The 18,884-nt window shown below is 28.8% G+C and overlaps 9 protein-coding genes across 9 annotated transcripts; 6 read left to right on the plus strand and 3 right to left on the minus strand. All coding sequences in view use genetic code 12, as the record gives it.

The window, feature by feature from the left end:
• Positions 1-1,137: 1,137 nt before the first annotated feature.
• Positions 1,138-3,036, plus strand: GPR1 (Gpr1p; the record flags this gene model as incomplete). The annotated part of the gene is made up of 1 exon (XM_051756934.1): positions 1,138-3,036. One exon carries the CDS (start codon positions 1,138-1,140, stop codon positions 3,034-3,036), a length of 1,899 nt encoding a protein of 632 aa, XP_051615257.1.
• Positions 3,037-3,399: 363 nt separating this feature from the next.
• On the plus strand, positions 3,400-5,916 carry KGF55_002270 (uncharacterized protein; the record flags this gene model as incomplete). The annotated part of the gene is made up of 1 exon (XM_051756935.1): positions 3,400-5,916. One exon carries the CDS (start codon positions 3,400-3,402, stop codon positions 5,914-5,916), a length of 2,517 nt encoding a protein of 838 aa, XP_051615258.1.
• A 1,031-nt stretch (positions 5,917-6,947) lies between these two features.
• Positions 6,948-10,757, plus strand: KGF55_002271 (uncharacterized protein; the record flags this gene model as incomplete). Its single annotated transcript, XM_051756936.1, has 1 exon — positions 6,948-10,757. One exon carries the CDS (start codon positions 6,948-6,950, stop codon positions 10,755-10,757), a length of 3,810 nt encoding a protein of 1,269 aa, XP_051615259.1.
• A 122-nt stretch (positions 10,758-10,879) lies between these two features.
• Positions 10,880-11,212, minus strand: KGF55_002272 (transcription elongation factor; the record flags this gene model as incomplete). Its single annotated transcript, XM_051756937.1, has 1 exon — positions 10,880-11,212. One exon carries the CDS (start codon positions 11,210-11,212, stop codon positions 10,880-10,882), a length of 333 nt encoding a protein of 110 aa, XP_051615260.1.
• A 181-nt stretch (positions 11,213-11,393) lies between these two features.
• On the plus strand, positions 11,394-12,365 carry KGF55_002273 (membrane insertase; the record flags this gene model as incomplete). Its single annotated transcript, XM_051756938.1, has 1 exon — positions 11,394-12,365. One exon carries the CDS (start codon positions 11,394-11,396, stop codon positions 12,363-12,365), a length of 972 nt encoding a protein of 323 aa, XP_051615261.1.
• A 179-nt stretch (positions 12,366-12,544) lies between these two features.
• On the plus strand, positions 12,545-13,399 carry KGF55_002274 (uncharacterized protein; the record flags this gene model as incomplete). Its single annotated transcript, XM_051756939.1, has 1 exon — positions 12,545-13,399. The coding sequence occupies one exon, from the start codon at positions 12,545-12,547 to the stop codon at positions 13,397-13,399; it is 855 nt and encodes a 284-aa protein (XP_051615262.1).
• Positions 13,400-13,424: 25 nt separating this feature from the next.
• KGF55_002275 (glucose-induced degradation complex subunit) lies at positions 13,425-16,055 on the minus strand (the record flags this gene model as incomplete). Its single annotated transcript, XM_051756940.1, has 1 exon — positions 13,425-16,055. The coding sequence occupies one exon, from the start codon at positions 16,053-16,055 to the stop codon at positions 13,425-13,427; it is 2,631 nt and encodes an 876-aa protein (XP_051615263.1).
• Positions 16,056-16,169: 114 nt separating this feature from the next.
• On the plus strand, positions 16,170-17,032 carry KGF55_002276 (2-dehydropantoate 2-reductase; the record flags this gene model as incomplete). The annotated part of the gene is made up of 2 exons (XM_051756941.1): positions 16,170-16,906; positions 17,029-17,032. The coding sequence occupies 2 exons, from the start codon at positions 16,170-16,172 to the stop codon at positions 17,030-17,032; spliced, it is 741 nt and encodes a 246-aa protein (XP_051615264.1).
• A 254-nt stretch (positions 17,033-17,286) lies between these two features.
• KGF55_002277 (protein-lysine N-methyltransferase) lies at positions 17,287-18,612 on the minus strand (the record flags this gene model as incomplete). Its single annotated transcript, XM_051756943.1, has 1 exon — positions 17,287-18,612. The coding sequence occupies one exon, from the start codon at positions 18,610-18,612 to the stop codon at positions 17,287-17,289; it is 1,326 nt and encodes a 441-aa protein (XP_051615265.1).
• Between the last annotated feature and the right edge of the window lie 272 nt (positions 18,613-18,884).

An 18,884-nucleotide genomic window follows, 5' to 3' on the forward strand; every position in this document is an offset into this window, starting at 1 on the left:
ATAATAAATTCACATTTCCATACCTCGTTTATCAAATACCTCAAGGATCCTTGAATTGGTTCTCATCAAACGTATGGAATGAATTATGATACATATTTTATTCATTATCTCACTAATGGGAACAATCTCCCTACACTATATATGTTTTTACTACCTCAAGGTGATCTTTAGCTTAAGATTAGTCCTCGATTTAATGACAAAACGTTTTTCATGCACGTTCGGCTTCAAAATGAACCATTTTACAGAAATCTCTGAGATAAAACCAAGGGATTAAGAAAAATCATTATGTGGCGGTTGGTGAGTATCCGAGTGATACAGCTATCAAACAGTTAAATTATTGATGAACTGATTTCGATTTCATTCATATTTTCTTAATCTGTGATTGACATTCTTTTAATTCATTTTTCAAATTTTCAATTTGAATTTGTAATTTAACATTTCTATAAGTCATTATTATTGCAATAGACAGAATCATGAGTATTCCAAAAGTAGTTAATACTTTGATTGTAGTATTTGGTATCATATTTGAGTCCAGTTGCATTTTTGATTGATTGATTAATTTATCTTTTGATTAATATCTAGTATAAATTCTTCGATTAGTAAGACATCCTACTATAATTAAAGTGAATGAAGATTGTATCAGATTTCTAAATTAAAGATTGTATTGTTTAAATTAACTTTAACATTAAGTTTTACCTAAAGATTAGATTAACTTTAAATTATTGTACTTACATTATTTTTTCTATCCATGGTTATTCATTACAATTATAAATCTTATGAGAGGCTAGATTGTACATTTGAGGATGGTTTCATACACAACAACAATACTTCGAAACAGATATAAGGATCTTCTACTAAAAAGAACACATGTTTCAGTTCTATTGACGACTATCGTATAGTAGTACTATTACTTCCTTCTTATCCATATGTATCATTCCTATTACAATATTATTAATTAGATTTCCATTTTTAAATTTTTAAATTTTTTTTTTTAGTTCTATAATTCCCTCTTTTTCAGATAAATCCCATTAGAATATACTTCACTACGGCCATAAAGTTCTAACCAATAAAGCTAAGCAGTTATCATCACTTTTTCAAACTAAGTATTGAATGAATCCACTTAAAATATAAGTTTAAATGGAAAATCTACTACGAAATAATACCTTATCATCAACTTATAATTCAATAATTAATAGTATACTATCGTATAATAATGCCTTAAATATACTACGACAACCTCAACATCAATATTTACATCATCAATCAACAGCTTCAATAGGAGAAGAGGATGTACTTGCATCAATAACATCAGTATTTTTATCATCCTCAACCACAACTTCAACTTTTGCCACATCAACATCAACTTCAACACCAACACCAACAGGATCCTCCATTTCTCATATCCTTTCCCTGTCAAAACTAATAGCTTCACTATTTACAACCACCATTCCTAATATAATCAAAAGATATGAACATGTAAATCAATTACAAAAATTTACAAATCATCAAGCATTTGTTCAAAGAATTGTTGCAACTTCATCATCATGTGCATCAATAGCATCAGTATTAATTGCCATTTTATTTTTTATAAGAATTGATCCAAAAAGATTAGTATTTCGTCATCATTTAATCTTTTTTTTATTAATGTTTGATTTATTAAAAGCTGTTATATTATTAATTTATCCAACAAGAGTTTTAACTCATTCAACTTCTTATTATAATAAAAGATTTTGTCAAGTTGTTGGTTTTTTCACTGCTTTTTCTATAGAAGGAGCTGATATTGCTATTTTGGCATTTGCATTACATACTTATTTATTAATTTTTAAACCAAATTTAAATACTAAAGTACCTGGAACAAATAGAGTTGAAGGTGGATTATATAAATTAAGATTCTTGGTTTATTCATTATCATTTTTTGTACCAATAATATTTGCAAGTTTAGCTTTTATTAATAATGTTGGTTATGATTCATTAGTTTGTTGGTGTTATTTACCAATGAGACCTGTTTGGTTTAGATTAGTTTTAAGTTGGGTACCAAGATATTTTATAATTGTTTCGATATTTGTTATATATGGATTAATTTATTTTAGAGTTATTAAAGAATTTAAAACTTTAGGAGGAGTTTTTACAAATATTCATCAAAGAAATGCTGGTTATATGAATAATAATCAACCTTCATTTTGGTCTTCATTTAAATTTTTTATTGGTACTATTAAAGATCATTTATTTCCTCAAATGATTTTATCAAATAAATCTATTAAAACTATTCAACTGAGGAATTCTAACACACAACAACAACAACTGGATTTACAACAACATCAAAGTCATCATTCAAGAATAGAAGGAAATTATAACTCAGAAGAATATAATGATTCATTAGATTTAACTGATCTGGATTCAGAAGATGTAGATGATTTAGAAGAATTAGAATTAAAAGATTTTGAAAATTCAAATGATATGAATAATAATTTACATTTTCAAAAAAGACATAATGTTATACATAAACAAATGAAAAAAATATTTGTTTATCCTTTTGCTTATTGTTTTTTATGGTTATTTCCTTTTATATTACAAGCAACTCAATTTAATTATGAAATTGATCATAAACCTATTTATTGGTTAAATGTTTTGGGAGCATTTTTTCAACCTTTTAATGGAGTAGTTGATTCAGCTGTATTTTTTTATAGAGAAAAACCATGGAAATATACAAGATCAAGAGTTAAAGAAAGAGAAAGAATTGAAAAAGAAGAATTAGATAGAAAATATGATCAAATTAATAATTTATCAAATACAACAAATACTTATTCAACTTTTCAAAAATCATCACAACCAAATAATGAAATACCATCATATGATTTTCATAATTCTCAAGATCAATCTAATATTCAAAAACAAACTATTAATCATAATATGCCAATAAAATTAGAAAATCAACCACCTTCAACTGCAACCACTGATACTAAATCGTCACCAGGTGCAGCAACTGTTGAAGATGAAGATGATGAATTAGATTTCACTCAATTTTTAAAATCTTGATATTTATTGAATAGTTAATAAAATTATCATTGTACAATTGAATTTTACTCTTAGTGCCTTAGATCCGTGGCTGTAGACAAAGATTATCGCTAATTCATTTATCAATCTATAAAAATAACGTTTATCATTGCTATGATTGTGTGATTAAATTTAACCCCTTATTACATACTTTAATTTTACTACACAAAATCTAATTTTGCTTATCTCGTAAATAAATTCATCTATCTTTTAATATGCAGTACTTAACTAGTTCGTTATAATAAAGTTCCGAAATCCACACATCAGATCACATCAGTGTGTGACCAAATAATATCTTGTAATTTACAACCATCCCTTAGACCAATTCAAAAGAAAATTGACTCAATGATGGAACAATTGAATGATTTACCACTTTTACCTATCGAAATAATTCATAAAATCATCAATAATTTAATCACAATTCCTAATTCACAATATCCTTTTCAATATAATCATATCAATTATTTATTAAATCTTCCAATAATAAACACTTATATAGCAGAATTTATTTATCCGATATTAGAAATTGATTCAAAAAGTTATTTTAGAAAATCATATAAGTTGAATAATAGCGATAATGAAAATAAAGAAATTACAAAAAAATTTAGATCAACTTATCAATTAATTCGATTTTTGAAAAAATTAAAATATATACCTAATAAAATTAATTGTAATTTAAAAGAAGCATTGGAACTTGTTGAATCAGATTTGTTTCAGCGTGATACTACGTTATTAAATAAAATTAAATTCGAAATATCAATTGATGAAAATGATGATTTGGAATCAATTCGTCGATTTATAAAGTTCACACCTAATGCGTATAAGTTGAATTTGATAGGAGAAACAAAGTTTGATCAAGAGCTATTGATCAATCTTAGTCATCTAGATTTGTGTTACGATTGCAACTACTGGCTAGAGTTACCATCAACTTTACAAAGTCTTACTATCTTCAATTCTACTTTTCATAAATATCAAGCACCCAATAACCTAATCAAAATAAAATTAATCAATACAAACCCAAATATAATCCACCTACCAACAACAATTAAAGAAATCCAAATAGAAGAATTAAAGGTAAATATACAAAACATACAATTATCTCAATATCACTTCCTAAAGCTGTTCTCATACAAAGGTAATTTAGATTCTAAAAGAATTTTACAATTATCAAAATTTGAAATACCTTATACAATAGAAAATTTATCAATTCAATGTTCAAACATATATGGATTAGATAATATCTTAAAATATGAAAAATTGAAAAAATTAAAAATAATAGATTGTCCTAATTTATCATTATTTTTCAAATATAAATTCCCAGATAATTTAGAAGAATTGGAATTTAGTTTTATAAATTGTCAATTAATTATACCAAGAGAAAATTTCTTTATATCTGATTTTTTAATACCTAATGATTTTTCACCATTACAAACTTTTCAAGATAGATCAGGTAATTATTTATTAGTTGATAAAGATTTTAAATTACCTTTACTGTTAAAAAAATTAATTTTAAAAAATTTAAGTTATGTTTGTTTAGGTATTGAATTATATTTACCAAATTTAAAAGAATTATATTTAAAAAATTTATCAAATTATAAAATTGAAAAAATTTTGTATAATAGTCATCATAATTTACCTAAGTTAAATAAATTAACTATATCAAATTGTGGAATTGATGAAATTAGAGATGTTAAATTCCCTCCAAATTTAACATTTTTGGATTTATCTCAAAATAGAATTAAATTAATTAAAGATACAAATTTGAAACAATTACGGAATTTAAAAATTATTTCATTTTTTAAACATTCTTTTTCAACAAATAATGATTTTGAAATTCCAACTGTTTTAAATGAATTAGATTTAAGTTTTAGTTTTATGAGAGAATTTAATTTTCAAAATTATCAAAATTTGTTTAATTTAAATATAAATATAAAAAATGATTTTAATTGGAAAGATTTACCACCAAATTTACAATTTATTAATATAATTTTTCAAGGTTCAAAAATAAATGGTAGTTTATCAACTTATAAAAATTTAAAATCAATTGAAATAATATCATGGTTTAAAAGATGTGAATTTGATAAAAATTGTTTTTCAAAATTTGAAGAATTAAAAAGTTTACATAATTTATCATTACTGGGAGTTAATTTAAATAATATTGATCTCAAACTACCTTCAAATTTAAGAAATTTAAATATTATACATTCAATAAATGATAAAAATCATAATTCATTTAATTTAAAAGATTGTCAATTGTTAGAATCAATTAAATTATCAAATTTAAATTTCATTAATGAATTTAATTTTAATGACCTACCAATAACTTTAGAAAAATTAGAATTAATTAATATTCAATTTAATGAAATTTCAGGTAATTTAAATCACTTGTTAAATTTACAATTATTAAATTTAACTAATTCATTTAATGAAACACTACAACTTCGTTTAAATTTCCCCAAATCATTAAATATTTTAATTTTAAATTTTAATCAATTAGATTATATTTATATTTTAAATAAAATTATAAATTGTCCAAATTTAGAAAGTTTACATTTAATAAGAAGTTCAATAATTTCAAAATCTTTTCATAATCTTACCCCCCTAGAAAAACAACAATATAGTATAAATCAATTTGAATCATTCACCAAAGAAAAATATTTTAATGAATTTGGTATAACTAAAGAAATTAAATTACTTAATAATATTTTTAAATTAACTTATTTATCAACTCCTTTAAATTTTTTTATTTATGATATTTTAAAAAATTGTAAAAAATTAAAAGATATTTATCTTGTTGATACTATTGCTAATTTATTACAAAGTGGATTTAATAATGATATAATTAAAGGTGAATATCAATAGAACTTAAGTTTTGATGAATGAAGGTAAATTTCAATAAAAGTTAAGTATTGATGAACGAATTGAAAATACTTATGTTTAGGAGAATATCTCTGTAATCTTAGTATAATTACATGTTTTTTAACACGTCAAATCTTTCTTCTCTTGTTTCCTAAATCATCTAAGTTTTTTGCTACATAATGTCGGCAAATACACTTTTTCCAAAAATGCATACAACTATAGTTATCAATACGAAACTGGCAAAACAAGCCGTCGACAACTAAATTTGTAGTTGTTTTGGCTAGGCAATTAAATCATCCAAAAATAAGGGACCTACAAAATTCAATGCAAAACAATTTGCGCTACCAATGGACATTACGCCTTCTTTGTTAAAAAAGTTGATTAGCATTAAATTACGATTTACTTACATTTAAGTACTAAGATAAGAATCAAAAGAGTAGTGGTTGCAAAATTTGAAACACTAATATTTGCAACCATTTCTACTAAATTCTGCCACTCAATGTAAGTGATCTTCAAAGAAATTTGTTGTTAGTGAAAAATTAAGTTGAGATGGAGTAAACTTTACAAACAGCTCTTGATCTTTCGTATCCCTCACTTGATTTTGATCATGGAAAATGCTATCCAACCGAATTTACATGATCTTTTAGAAGATTTTTCAATGATGTTGATGATATTATTCTTTTTTTTCAATATTGAATCTCTTTAATTTTTTATTAATTTCAACACTCTTAACTATGGGGCAGGTAGCGTGTCTTAACCAAAAATAATTAATTTAAACAATAAACTCACAATAATATTGATATTGTATAGTGATGATAAAACCATAATCAATTACTAGAGGATCAATCCATCATTTGAGAACTACAAACACATATTAAACCTATTCAATCTAGGACGAAACAAACGGCTAGGTCAACTTGCTCATTATTCAATCTTCGTTAAATTGCCTTGTTTGACTATAGAACAAAATAATTAAATATCGTGAACATAATCTTGAAAACACCTAGCTTTGTCATAAGATACTACGATTCCCTATGAGCAAAAAATCCAAAATTATTGACACGACAGAAGACGATTATACAGGAGATGAGAAGGACGAAAATCAGGTAGAAAATGTCGAGACTACCAACAATGAACAAGTCAATACAGAAAATGAAGTTAAGGAAACGAACTCTGTGGATGAAGAAGACGATCCATTTGGAGGACCTTCTTCCCCCGAGAAAGATGATGACAGTGAGGAATACGAGGTATCCGATGGAGAAATTAATAAACCAAGAAAAAGACTGAGAAGAGGAATAGGAAAAACAAGATCAAAAAAGATAAAGTTAGAATCTGATGATGAAGAATTTAAAGCAGAGGATGCTGATTCTGGTGAAGAAGATGATGAATTAATACTATCAGATGATGATGAATATGTTGAAAGACGGAAAAAACGTGAAAATTTTATCGTTGACGATGAAAATGATTGGGATGATAATGAAGATGATTATGATACTAAACCGAAGAAAAAAAGAGGACGTAAAAGAAAGGATAGGTCCGTATCAGTTGAACCAAGAAGAACAACAAGATCTGGTCGATCCTTGAATGAAGAAGACGATCTGACTTTAATTGGAAATGAAACGAGAGAGGAAGAAGGAGATATTGATGATATACAAAAAGAAATAGCAGATTTATATGATTCTTCACCAATGCATGAATCTGAACCTTCACAACATAAATTACGTCAAAGAACAAAAGTTGATTATACTATTCCACCTCCAATCAATAATGATTTATTTACTGAAAGACCAACTACACCAACGAATGTTAGAGGTAGACGTGGAAGACCTACTGCAAAACCAAATGAATTCCGTAAAATACTATATCCAACAGCTGGACCATTTGGTGGAAGTGATGTTATTTCTTTATTTGGAACAAATATACCTCCAGGAGGAATACCATTACCTGGATTGACTAATACAAATAATTTGACCGCCATTGGTCAAAATGTTAGTGATTCTGATACATCAGAAGATGAAATAGCACCAATGAATGGAGAAGCTACTGTAAGTAAAAAACAACCAAAAATAAGAAAAGGATCTGAGGGACAATTAATTACTGGTGGGAGTGATGATAAAAAGAAAAATAAAAACAATCTAAGTGATACTGATCCATTAGGCGTTGATATGAATATTGATTTTTCAGTTGTTGGTGGTTTAGATAATTATATTAATCAATTGAAAGAAATGGTGGCACTACCGCTTTTATATCCTGAATTATATCAAAATTTTGCAATTACACCACCAAGAGGAGTTTTATTTCATGGACCACCAGGTACTGGTAAAACATTAATGGCAAGAGCATTAGCAGCAAGTTGTTCAACGGCAGAACGTAAAATTACGTTTTTCATGAGAAAAGGAGCTGATTGTTTAAGTAAATGGGTTGGTGAAGCTGAAAGACAATTGAGATTATTATTTGAAGAAGCTAAGAATCAACAACCATCAATCATTTTTTTTGACGAAATTGATGGTTTAGCTCCCGTTAGATCTTCAAAACAAGAACAAATTCATGCAAGTATAGTTTCAACTTTATTGGCATTGATGGATGGTATGGATAATAGAGGACAAGTGATTGTAATTGGTGCAACAAATAGACCTGATGCAATTGATCCTGCATTACGTAGACCAGGTAGATTTGATAGAGAATTTTATTTTCCTTTACCAGATATAAACGCAAGAAAAGAAATACTTCAAATTCATACAAAAAAATGGACGCCTCCTTTAACTGATTCATTTGTTGAGAATCTTGCTGAACTTACAAAAGGATATGGAGGTGCGGATTTACGAGCATTATGTACAGAGGCTGCATTAAATAGTATTCAAAGAAAATATCCACAAATTTATGAAACAAATCATAAATTAGCAGTCAAACCTGAAAAAGTGAAGGTAATTGCCAAAGATTTCATGAGAGCTTTGGACAAGATTGTACCATCAAGTGCCAGGTCAACTTCATCTGGTTCTTCTCCACTACCGGAACATTTAAAACCACTACTCCAATCTAGTTATGACAATATAATATTAAAATTAAATGATTTAATTCCCAACTCGGTACAAGTTCCAGGTCGTCAAAAATTAACAGCATTGGAGGAAGCTAAATATCTTGATCCAACGGTGAATGACCCAGATGGCGGATTTGCGAAACAACAATTATTGAAAAGCCTTGAAAGTTCTAGAGTATGTAGGCCACAATTATTAGTAAGTGGTCATGAAGGTAATGGTCAACAATATTTAAGTGCTGCTGTTCTTAATTATTTGGAAGGTTTTCAAGTACAATCATTAGATTTAGGTACTATGTTTGGAGATTCAACTAGAACTGCAGAACTGACTATTATACAAACATTTATTGAGGCAAGAAGACACCAACCTGCTATTATATTAATACCCACAATTGACGTATGGTTTCAAATTTTACCTGAGTCTGCACAAGCTACCTTATCAAGTTTACTTCGTGGTTTAAAAAGTAATGAAAAAATCTTACTTTTAGGATTTGCTGAAACGACTTTAGAAGATTTAGACGATAAAATTAAACTTTTATTTGGATTTGAAAGTTCTCAAAATAACGTTTTACTACAAAATCCAAATAAATCTGAGAGATCCAAATATTTCCAAACGTTATGGAAAACCATACAAATGAAACCCTACGAATTTATAAATGATATACAAAATAGACCAAAAAGAAAATTAAAAGAATTGAGGATAGTTGAGCCGGAGTTTAATCCAAATAGTACAGAAATGACGAAGAAAAAATTAAAAGAACAAGAATATCAAGATACTAAATTGAAAAACGTACTTAAAATCAAATTAGCTGGTTTAATGGATTTATTCAAAGTAAGGTATAAACGTTTTAAAAAGCCAATAGTTGATGAAAGTTTCTTGTATCATTTGTTTGATCCTGAAATCTTACAAAATCCTTTCTCCAATTATCAAGTTCAATATATAAGATCTGATGATCAAGGTAAAGAAAATATGATAAAGGAACTTGCCACTGGGAAAAATTATTACAATATGGATCTAGATACTATTGAAGAAAGATTATGGAATGGTTTTTACAGTGAACCAAGGCAATTTTTAAAAGATTTGAAATTAATTTTGAAAGATTCTATAACATCAGGTGATAGAGATAGAATTTTGAAATCAAATGAAATGATAACAAATGCACAATTTGGTATTGATGATTTTTCGACACCTGAATTTTTAAAGGCTTGTCAAGAAGTTAGAGAAAGAGATTTGAAAAAACAAGAGAAATTGTTGAAAGAGCATGAAGAGTTGAAAAAACAATTGGAAAATCAACCACCTACTGTAATTGATTTAGTACAGGAGCAAGAAGTAATTGCAAATGGATCAAAAACTGGCGACAATGTTGTGACAGAGCAAATTATTACTCAAAACGGTACACTTGAAGCTCCTATTTCATTACGTCCATTCGATAAAACCGATTCAATGAATTTGTTAGGTAATGGAAAACCTCAAAATGTTGAGAATTCTGTGCCAGTAGAACCTGCGCAAAACTTAATTCAAAAACCAACTTCAATTCAAGTTCAAAAACAAGTGGAAGAAGAAGAAGAAGAATCCGAATCCGAAGCTGAAGAACTTGTAGACATTGATACAACAAAAGAAATCAAAATTAATAAATCACACTTGACAGATTTGGAACATAAACTAGTTAAAGCCACCAAAAATTACAGTGTCGATAAGCTAGAGATGATAATGTCAAGATTAATGGATATTGTTTGGAAGGACAGAAACGAATGGGATAAATCAAGTACGGTACAAAACATTGAAAAACTATTATCTTCCCTAACATAACATAACGTATATTATAAAATATATTAGCATAGAGGAAAATTCATAAATAAAGTCAATCTTTCCAAACTTTTTGAAACACATTTGTGCGGACTCGTAATCTGTACTTTCTCTCCAAAGTGTAATTAATCTTCTGCACTTCCATCTCTTGGTCGATATATAACGTTATTATTTTCCAAATGATCAACAATTCTAGGAGGTAGTTTCCCATTAACTTTAACCGCATATAATCCAGCTACAAAACTATCTATTCTAAGCCATCTCGCCACCCAAGATCCTTTATTGTTTTCACCTAATGCAACTAATCCTTCAAACGATGGAGAAGTACATTCTGTTATATTTCCTGATTCCATATAGTGTAATAATGATTCACAATTGGGACATCCATCATCTTGAAATCGTTTTGACGGTTGTATAATGCCACAAAGCATGCATGCTCTTTCTGATCTTGTTGACATGAATATAGACGGTTGTGGTGTTTGTTTTAGTTGATACAGTTATTGAGTCGTGATAATGATTGATTCTGTATTTACTTTTTTTTTTTTATCAATTTTTCATGTAGAGTAGATTTGTTAGTTCCAATTTTGCATAAACTTATCAACAGTCCAATGATTTGAGATAGAATAGAAAAATTGATCAATGATAACAAGAAAGTGCTCCAATCGTTTTATAAAGCCCTTAGGGAGATCTTTGGTGCCACAGACTAATTCACAAATACGGCAGTTTTCAATAGATCATAATGTCCTTATAACTACATTTACAAATGCGTTCCAAAACCTACACGAATTTACTGGGTTACCTTGGTGGGCTTTAATACCAATTACTACTTTCACATTACGATCGATATGGACTTTGCCGCTAGCGATCATTCAAAGAAAACGTATCCAAAAACAAAGTTCACTAAAACCTATAATAAGTGCCATGGGACCAATTTTAAGAATGAATTTAGCTAAAAAAGTATCCAATGCAAACAAAGTTATTCAAAACCCACAAACTGACGAAACGACAAGAGCTACCTTAGCTCCAATGACTAATATGACTTATGAGCAAATATTATTATTAAGTACAAAGGAAACTAGAAAACGTCAAAAGCAATTATTCAAAAAATATAACGTACAATTATGGAAAAATTTCATACTACCAGTGTTTCAAATTCCATTGTGGGTCATAATGTCAATAACAATGAGAGATTTGAGTGGTTGGTCTTCATGGGATAATTTACACAATAAAGCATTGGATCCTACACTCTACTCTGAAGGTTGTTTGTGGTTTCAAGATTTAGCAGTAGCTGATCCTACTCATGTGTTTCCACTAATATTAGGAGTGATTTCATTATGTAATATTGAATGGACTTTTAAAACATTGGATTTAGCAAGACTAACTCAAAAATTGAAATATAGACCCACTATAACTGATGCAATTGCAAATTTTTCCAGATTATCAATTGTATTTATGATGGCTATATCAATTCATGCACCTGCAGCATTAGTTTTGTATTGGATAAGTTCACAATTTTATTCCTTAATACAAAATATTGTAATGGATTTGAAATATCCAATTTCATATTCACCAAGAAAGAGATTTGGTTGGGAGAAATCAAGTTATGACTGACCTGCCTCGGTAGGGTTTAATGTGATGTAAATAGAAACTATAAATATATGCTTGTACTTATTTTGCACGTATTTTAGCAATGTCTTGAAAATTGGTAAACCCATGAGAGACGCGTTTAATTACCACTTAAAATTTTAGTGTATCTTTATAAGTAATCTTACCCAATTTTCAAAACCATCATGTTGAGTTTCATATTTAAAGCTGAAAAATTGTTATATAAGAAAATTATCAAAGAGTTATCCGATCAATCTAGTAAAAAATTTGACAACAACACCAAAACTTTAGAACAATTAGATCATTGGCGAGACAATGAATTGCGTGATATAGTAAAGAAAAGATATGATTTTGAACGTGGTGAAGCGTACTTAACTAAGGATGAAGTTGTGAATTTGATGGATTGGAAATTAAGCAAAGGGAAATTTCGCCCAACCTTGCCAAAATTGATTAGATCAAATTCAGAAGAAGAGGTTAAACAGTGTACTCAAGAGGGGTTCAAAATAATGACGAACTATTTCAAATCATTACCTGAAAAATCGTTTTGGTCAAATGCCACAAGCAAATACTGGGATGAATATTTGACAGTAATTAAGACTTCCATGAAAAAATTGTGTAAGTTGAGAGGAATTGGACCTGCTACTGCCAGCTTATTATTATCATGTTTATACAAAATTGATGAAGTGAGAACTCCTCCATTTTTCAGTGACGAAGCCTTCATGTATTACGTGATTGATCCTTCACGCCCTAATACCAATATAAAATACAGTGTTAAAGAATATGTAGAGGAATTCTTGCCTGTTTTATTTCAGATTGTGAAAACTGAGAAGGGAACGACAAATTTTAATGATTTGGAAAAGGGTGGTTGGGCTTTAAAGTATTATAGTTTACATTACGATGATATTTTGGTAAGCGTGAGGAATATATTTGATCCAGAAATTAAAGGTTGGGATAAGTTTGCAATGGAGTCGAGGCCAACTTTGAAACAAGACGACGAACAACAAGAATCAAAACTGAGAAAAAGAAGAAAAACGAAGTAGTACTCAAGAAATTTGTCATGGGAAACTAACTATCAACATAATCTTTTTCCAAATTCAAAAACATAAATTCAGCACCATTACCGTTTTTAACCAATTTAGATAAATTCTGATTCACTTTTTCGAATATATTTTCGAGATTTGATTTTGGTTCATATCCACTCAATCTCAATATAGTTGAGTTGATTAGGTCAAAAGTTTTTTCAAACTGTAGATTGAAATTTTTCAAGACCAAGGTAGCATTTGGAAAATTATCCATATTTATGAACCGTCCAATCAAAAGTAGTGATGAAATTTCGTTTATTTCATCAGTTTTTGCTGACTGACCAGAGTATTCTTTCAAAAGTTGATTTCTTTGATATATTGCCTTATTAAAAAGGTCCTGCACATTATCAGTGAATTCAAAGTAGTCCAGGTATTTATGTGAGTATATCTTTCTTTCCAAATAGTTATGCAAAGTAAACATAAAGTCAAGCTTTTTGATTTCATATTTTGAATTTGCAAATACTGTGTCCCTGAATATAGACGATGAGAATTCTGTTTCAAGATATGGAATGATTTCATCAAATTTGTTTTCTTGCATCAACTTCCGTATGTGTTGTCTTTCAATAGCATAAGTTCTATCAAGAATGTTTTCAAAACCGCTGTCAATTTCAGCATTATCCATCTGATCGTTTTCAGTCAGTAGATCTTTTATGTCTGTATTGAAAGCTTTAAAAGTGCTGATATAACCTCTATGAACCAAATAGCCCTCTATCAATTTATTCATTGTTTCAGGATCTTCGTCGGTATTCAATATGGAATTTTCTATCTTCAAATCTTCAGAATCATCTGCCTTGTTATTTTGATTTTTCATCTTTTCTATCAACGATAGGTATGTGCTTTTTTGGTTTTCATTCTTAAATTCATCAACGTAATTTTTAATATTAAACTTAAATTCTTTAAACCCTAGATTAGTTGTAACTTCGCAGGTGCTGGAATCTTCATTTGAGATCTCATCCTGATATGTATCTTTCTCGTTCAACTTGAATCCCAACATTGGATATAACTCAACCCCGTCATTCGAATCCTTTGTAGAATTTTCAAATAAGTCGTTTGAATTCGAATGATTGGAAGCCATTTCTTTTTCGTTAATTATCCTAGTTAAAACCCCATTCAAAGTAATGAACATAGTTTTATTAACAAAATTTATACCACAACCTACAACATCTGTTTTGTATATCCTCTGACTATTTTCATCTTCTATCAATTTGGTTTTGAAAGGTACGCCAAGATCTAACTTACCTGAGTCTATTTCGACTTGATTATTTCTAATAGCTGTACTTAATCTTCTATTCATATTTAATATTTGAGTTCGAGTTTGTGATTCGGAGCCTTTAATTGAGTTGTTGAATGAAGAATCAGCAAAATTCACAGCATAACTACCCTTGAATTCACCTGGTTTGGTATTTAACAAAACTTTCAAATCCGAATTAGAAAATCCTTCTGAGTTTTCGTCATGCAATACATCATTTTTCAATTTCTCTAAGTCTATAAGGTTCGATTGCGTTATTGTGGATGACAGGATTTTCACTGTGTCGTACGCGACGAACCTTTTTGTAAATCCGGCTAGAATTTCCATGGTCGAATTAGAACTAACTGATAAATCATTCATATAAATTATAGATTTGTAATTAGTGGATTGAGTTAGAACTTGTTTGACTTCAATTTCATAATAAAAGATCCCAGTTGATGATTTGATTGAATTATCTGTGATAAAATTATAGTACCTACTTTTGTTGACATCAACAGTATTGCTAATATCCCCCGAAGTTGAGCTATTTTGTTTCAAACTTATGGTAGAATAGCCTGAGGAATTATCTATATTAAGATCCCAGTTCTCTTTGAGATATTTAACATGCTTGGAAGGTATTAATGGTGTCCAATTCAAAGGTAATTGATAATGAAAATCATTGTCCTTACCGAATGTGACATAGCTTGGTTGATAATTCAGTTTGTTTTTATAGAAAACATCATTAATTAGTAACAAATTTTTTAAAGGTAGATTGCATGATATTTTATAAATTGGATCTTTTTCATACTTTAGTTTTGACTCTTCATTGTATTTATATAAATTCATAAATCCAACTTCTCCTAATTCGTCAGACGCAAATAAAGTTTTGAAATTATTATTACCACCAAAAGAATCTTTAGTTGATGGATTACTACTACTTCTACTCTCAGTTTCATTACTGTCTTCTGTTTCCTCCAATATTCTTGTTTTAAATATTTCAAACGTTTCATATATGTACTTTTCATCATATCTGTTAAACTCCATTGGATTCACTCCCAAAACTCCAAGTATGCTTAACTTGTATAGAATCTTCTCCTGTATTAGATGATTCAATATGGGATTGTCTGAAAATTTGTATTTATTCTCGTTGTTGCTTTTATCATTGGATATTGATTGTGAATTATAAAAATATGGGGAATCTTGTGTTATCAAGTTGGTTTCACTCAATTGTGGATTGTTTTTAAAAAGTTCTTTCTGTAGTTGTGAGCCGTTGTATGTGTCAAGCATGTACGGTGGTATCACATACATTGATACTACGGGTTCTTCATCAGGCGCAATGTACGGTGGTATCAGTAATATGGATTCATCGGATTCTTCATCAGACATAGTGATTGTCTTCTATAAGTAAGTAAGTTTGTTGCAATTAAAGAAGATAAATTCTGAGAGAGAATTAAATTTGATTTATTTTGCAACTATTCATCTTCAGATCAAAAGAGTTCTATGTCAAGGATACTACAATCGCAAGTTGGTGAAAAACTTAAAGTACATATACTTGGAGCCGGGGCAATAGGGTCCTTGTTAGCTCATGATTTAAAACAACAATATAATGATCAAGTATCACCTATTTTACTTTTACGTCCCAATAAAAAAATCCTCCCATCATCCTCACCTCAACCACTACAAAATAATACTACAAACATAAAATTGACTCGAATTTTTGAGAGTGAGCAAGAAGTATCATCATTTGATATAGAATATGCAAAACCAAATAATTTTGAAAAACCAGGCAAAAATGAAAAAATTGAAAATTTAATAATAACTACTAAATCATATCAGACCGAATCTGCCATAAAACCATATATACATAACATTACTTCGAGTTCCAATATTTTTATAGTCCAAAATGGAATGGGGATGAAACAAAACTTGATTAATAGGTTTTGGAGCTCAGACAAATCTATTCCTTCAATATTTGAAGGTATAACTACTCATGGAGTATTTATTGATGAAAAAAATATCGTAAATCACGCTTCGCAAGGTAAATTATTAGTAAGTAACTCCTTTGAAGAAGGAAAAGAATTGCCACGACTAATCAAACTCATTTTGGAAATATCTAATTTGAACTCAAGTTTTTTAGATTACGATAAATTTCTACTATACCAAATCGAAAAACTCATAATAAACTGTTGCATTAATCCAATAACCGGATTATACAATGTGAGAAATGGCGACTTATTGTATTCGCAAGAAATTATCAACGTATTCAAATCGATAATAAAAGAAAGCATAGAAATTTTAAAGTTGGAATATTTTGATCTACTATCAAATATTGAAGAGTCCGCATCATTTTTAAATGAAGATAGACTTTTGGAAATAGTTCTTGAGTGTTGTAAGTCCACAAGAGAAAACAGTTCATCAATGAGACAAGATATCAGGAATTTGAGACATACTGAGATAAATAATTTAAACGGCTATATAACTTTCCTAGGAAGAAAATATAACAGAACTACTCTAATTAATTCAATGCTTTGCAATTTAATCAATTTGAAATTGGATTTAGGCAAGACTCTTGACTTTGAAGCTGGTAAAGATTTATTAGATACATATAGTACACAACTTAGATAGACATCAAATAATTTTCAGCCAACTTTGATCTATTTTTATATAATGCTCCTATCAATTGCTTACGTTGTTTGTTATCATTATTGTTATCAGCATTTGAGAATTGTAAATATTGATGTGAATTTGATTCATGAATGATTTCATTCAAAATCGATTTAATAAGTATGGTATTTCCTTTCCTGTAGGATTCATTATCAATGATTCCGTTTATTAATGCTCTTAACTTTCGAGATTCTCCTGGCATCGGTTCTTGTAATGTAGCTAAACAAACTTCAGTTCTGAATGATAGTCCTTCCGAGTTTAGTGTATAATTATCAAAATAGTCTTGATCTTTCAAAAAGTCAATTTGAGAGTTAGACATTTTACTTATTAATTGCTCGGATATATTTAAATCATCCCATTTGTTATGAGGTATAATGAATCCATACTCACATAACAATAACTCATTTGAGTGAGGTCCATAATTAAAAAATATTTGATCACCTACTTCATATTTGGTGCTGGTAGTCACATGAAAACCAAGAGAATCAATTTTCATATGACATTGATCGTCATCTGAATGATTGATGAAATCTATGTATGGAGCTAAAGTGAAATTATCCTCCGTTGTATGACTTGTTGGTAATGTCATGTATAAACAACGTGAATTAATGTTTAGCCAAGATAATAAAAATTCAGATTTAGGTAGAAGATTCTCAACGGTTTGTTTATCCAAATTCTTTGAAAGAAGCAAATTTTTGACTAATTCATAATCCCTCTCAAATCTTGTCTTGACTATTGTAGCATGCTTCTTTGTCGTTTTAGGTAAAAGACCAAAGACATTATCGGAAAAATACAAAGGCATAAATTTGAAATCGTCCTCAGAAGCTAATGTATCCAAAAATGGTTTCCAAAAGGAGCTAAATCCTCGTTTTTTCTCCAATGTGATATAAAAAGACAATAACTGGAATGAAGTTAATTTCGAAAATTCTTCAAGAGTGAACAATTTGTAAACTTTTGTAATTTCATCATCCCCTGTGTCAACTGAAGTGTTTTTCAAATACCTTGACAAAGCACTCAAAACAGTTTTAAAATTTAATAAATACTTATGTGGAACTCTGATGATCTTTGTATCACTGGTAAGTGTTGCATTTGTGTATATACCTCTACCTGACCCTTCTACATCTTTAACTACTAAATTTGATGAAATATATGATTGATTTGATGAATTTGTTGCTGATGATGGATTTAGCGAACTCAATTTGGCATTTTGAGAATAGAGACAATCCTTATTGTCTATCCATTTTATCAAATTTTGTAATTTTGATTCAAAATTGAACATATCATTGTTGTGTAATTAGTATGGTTGACCTAGGCCGTAGTTGGTATGATTACTTTAAATAATTTTTGTCTGTTCAAATCTGAAACATCAATTTTTTTCAAAAATAACAATAGTTTGCACCAATTCGTAGCAGAATTGGAGTCAATATCAACAAACTACTTTTGGAAGTTACATTGGAAGAACCTTTACGAAGAATTAAAACAATCGGAGATGCAAGAAATCAGCTAAATTCACTCTTACTAATTTTGAAATGCATATTTATTAAGAATTGC

This window comes from Candida pseudojiufengensis, assembly GCF_024610245.1.
Source record: "Candida pseudojiufengensis strain CBS 10847 chromosome Unknown scaffold7, whole genome shotgun sequence".
In the NCBI taxonomy this organism is placed as follows: domain Eukaryota; kingdom Fungi; phylum Ascomycota; class Pichiomycetes; order Serinales; family Debaryomycetaceae; genus Lodderomyces; species Lodderomyces pseudojiufengensis.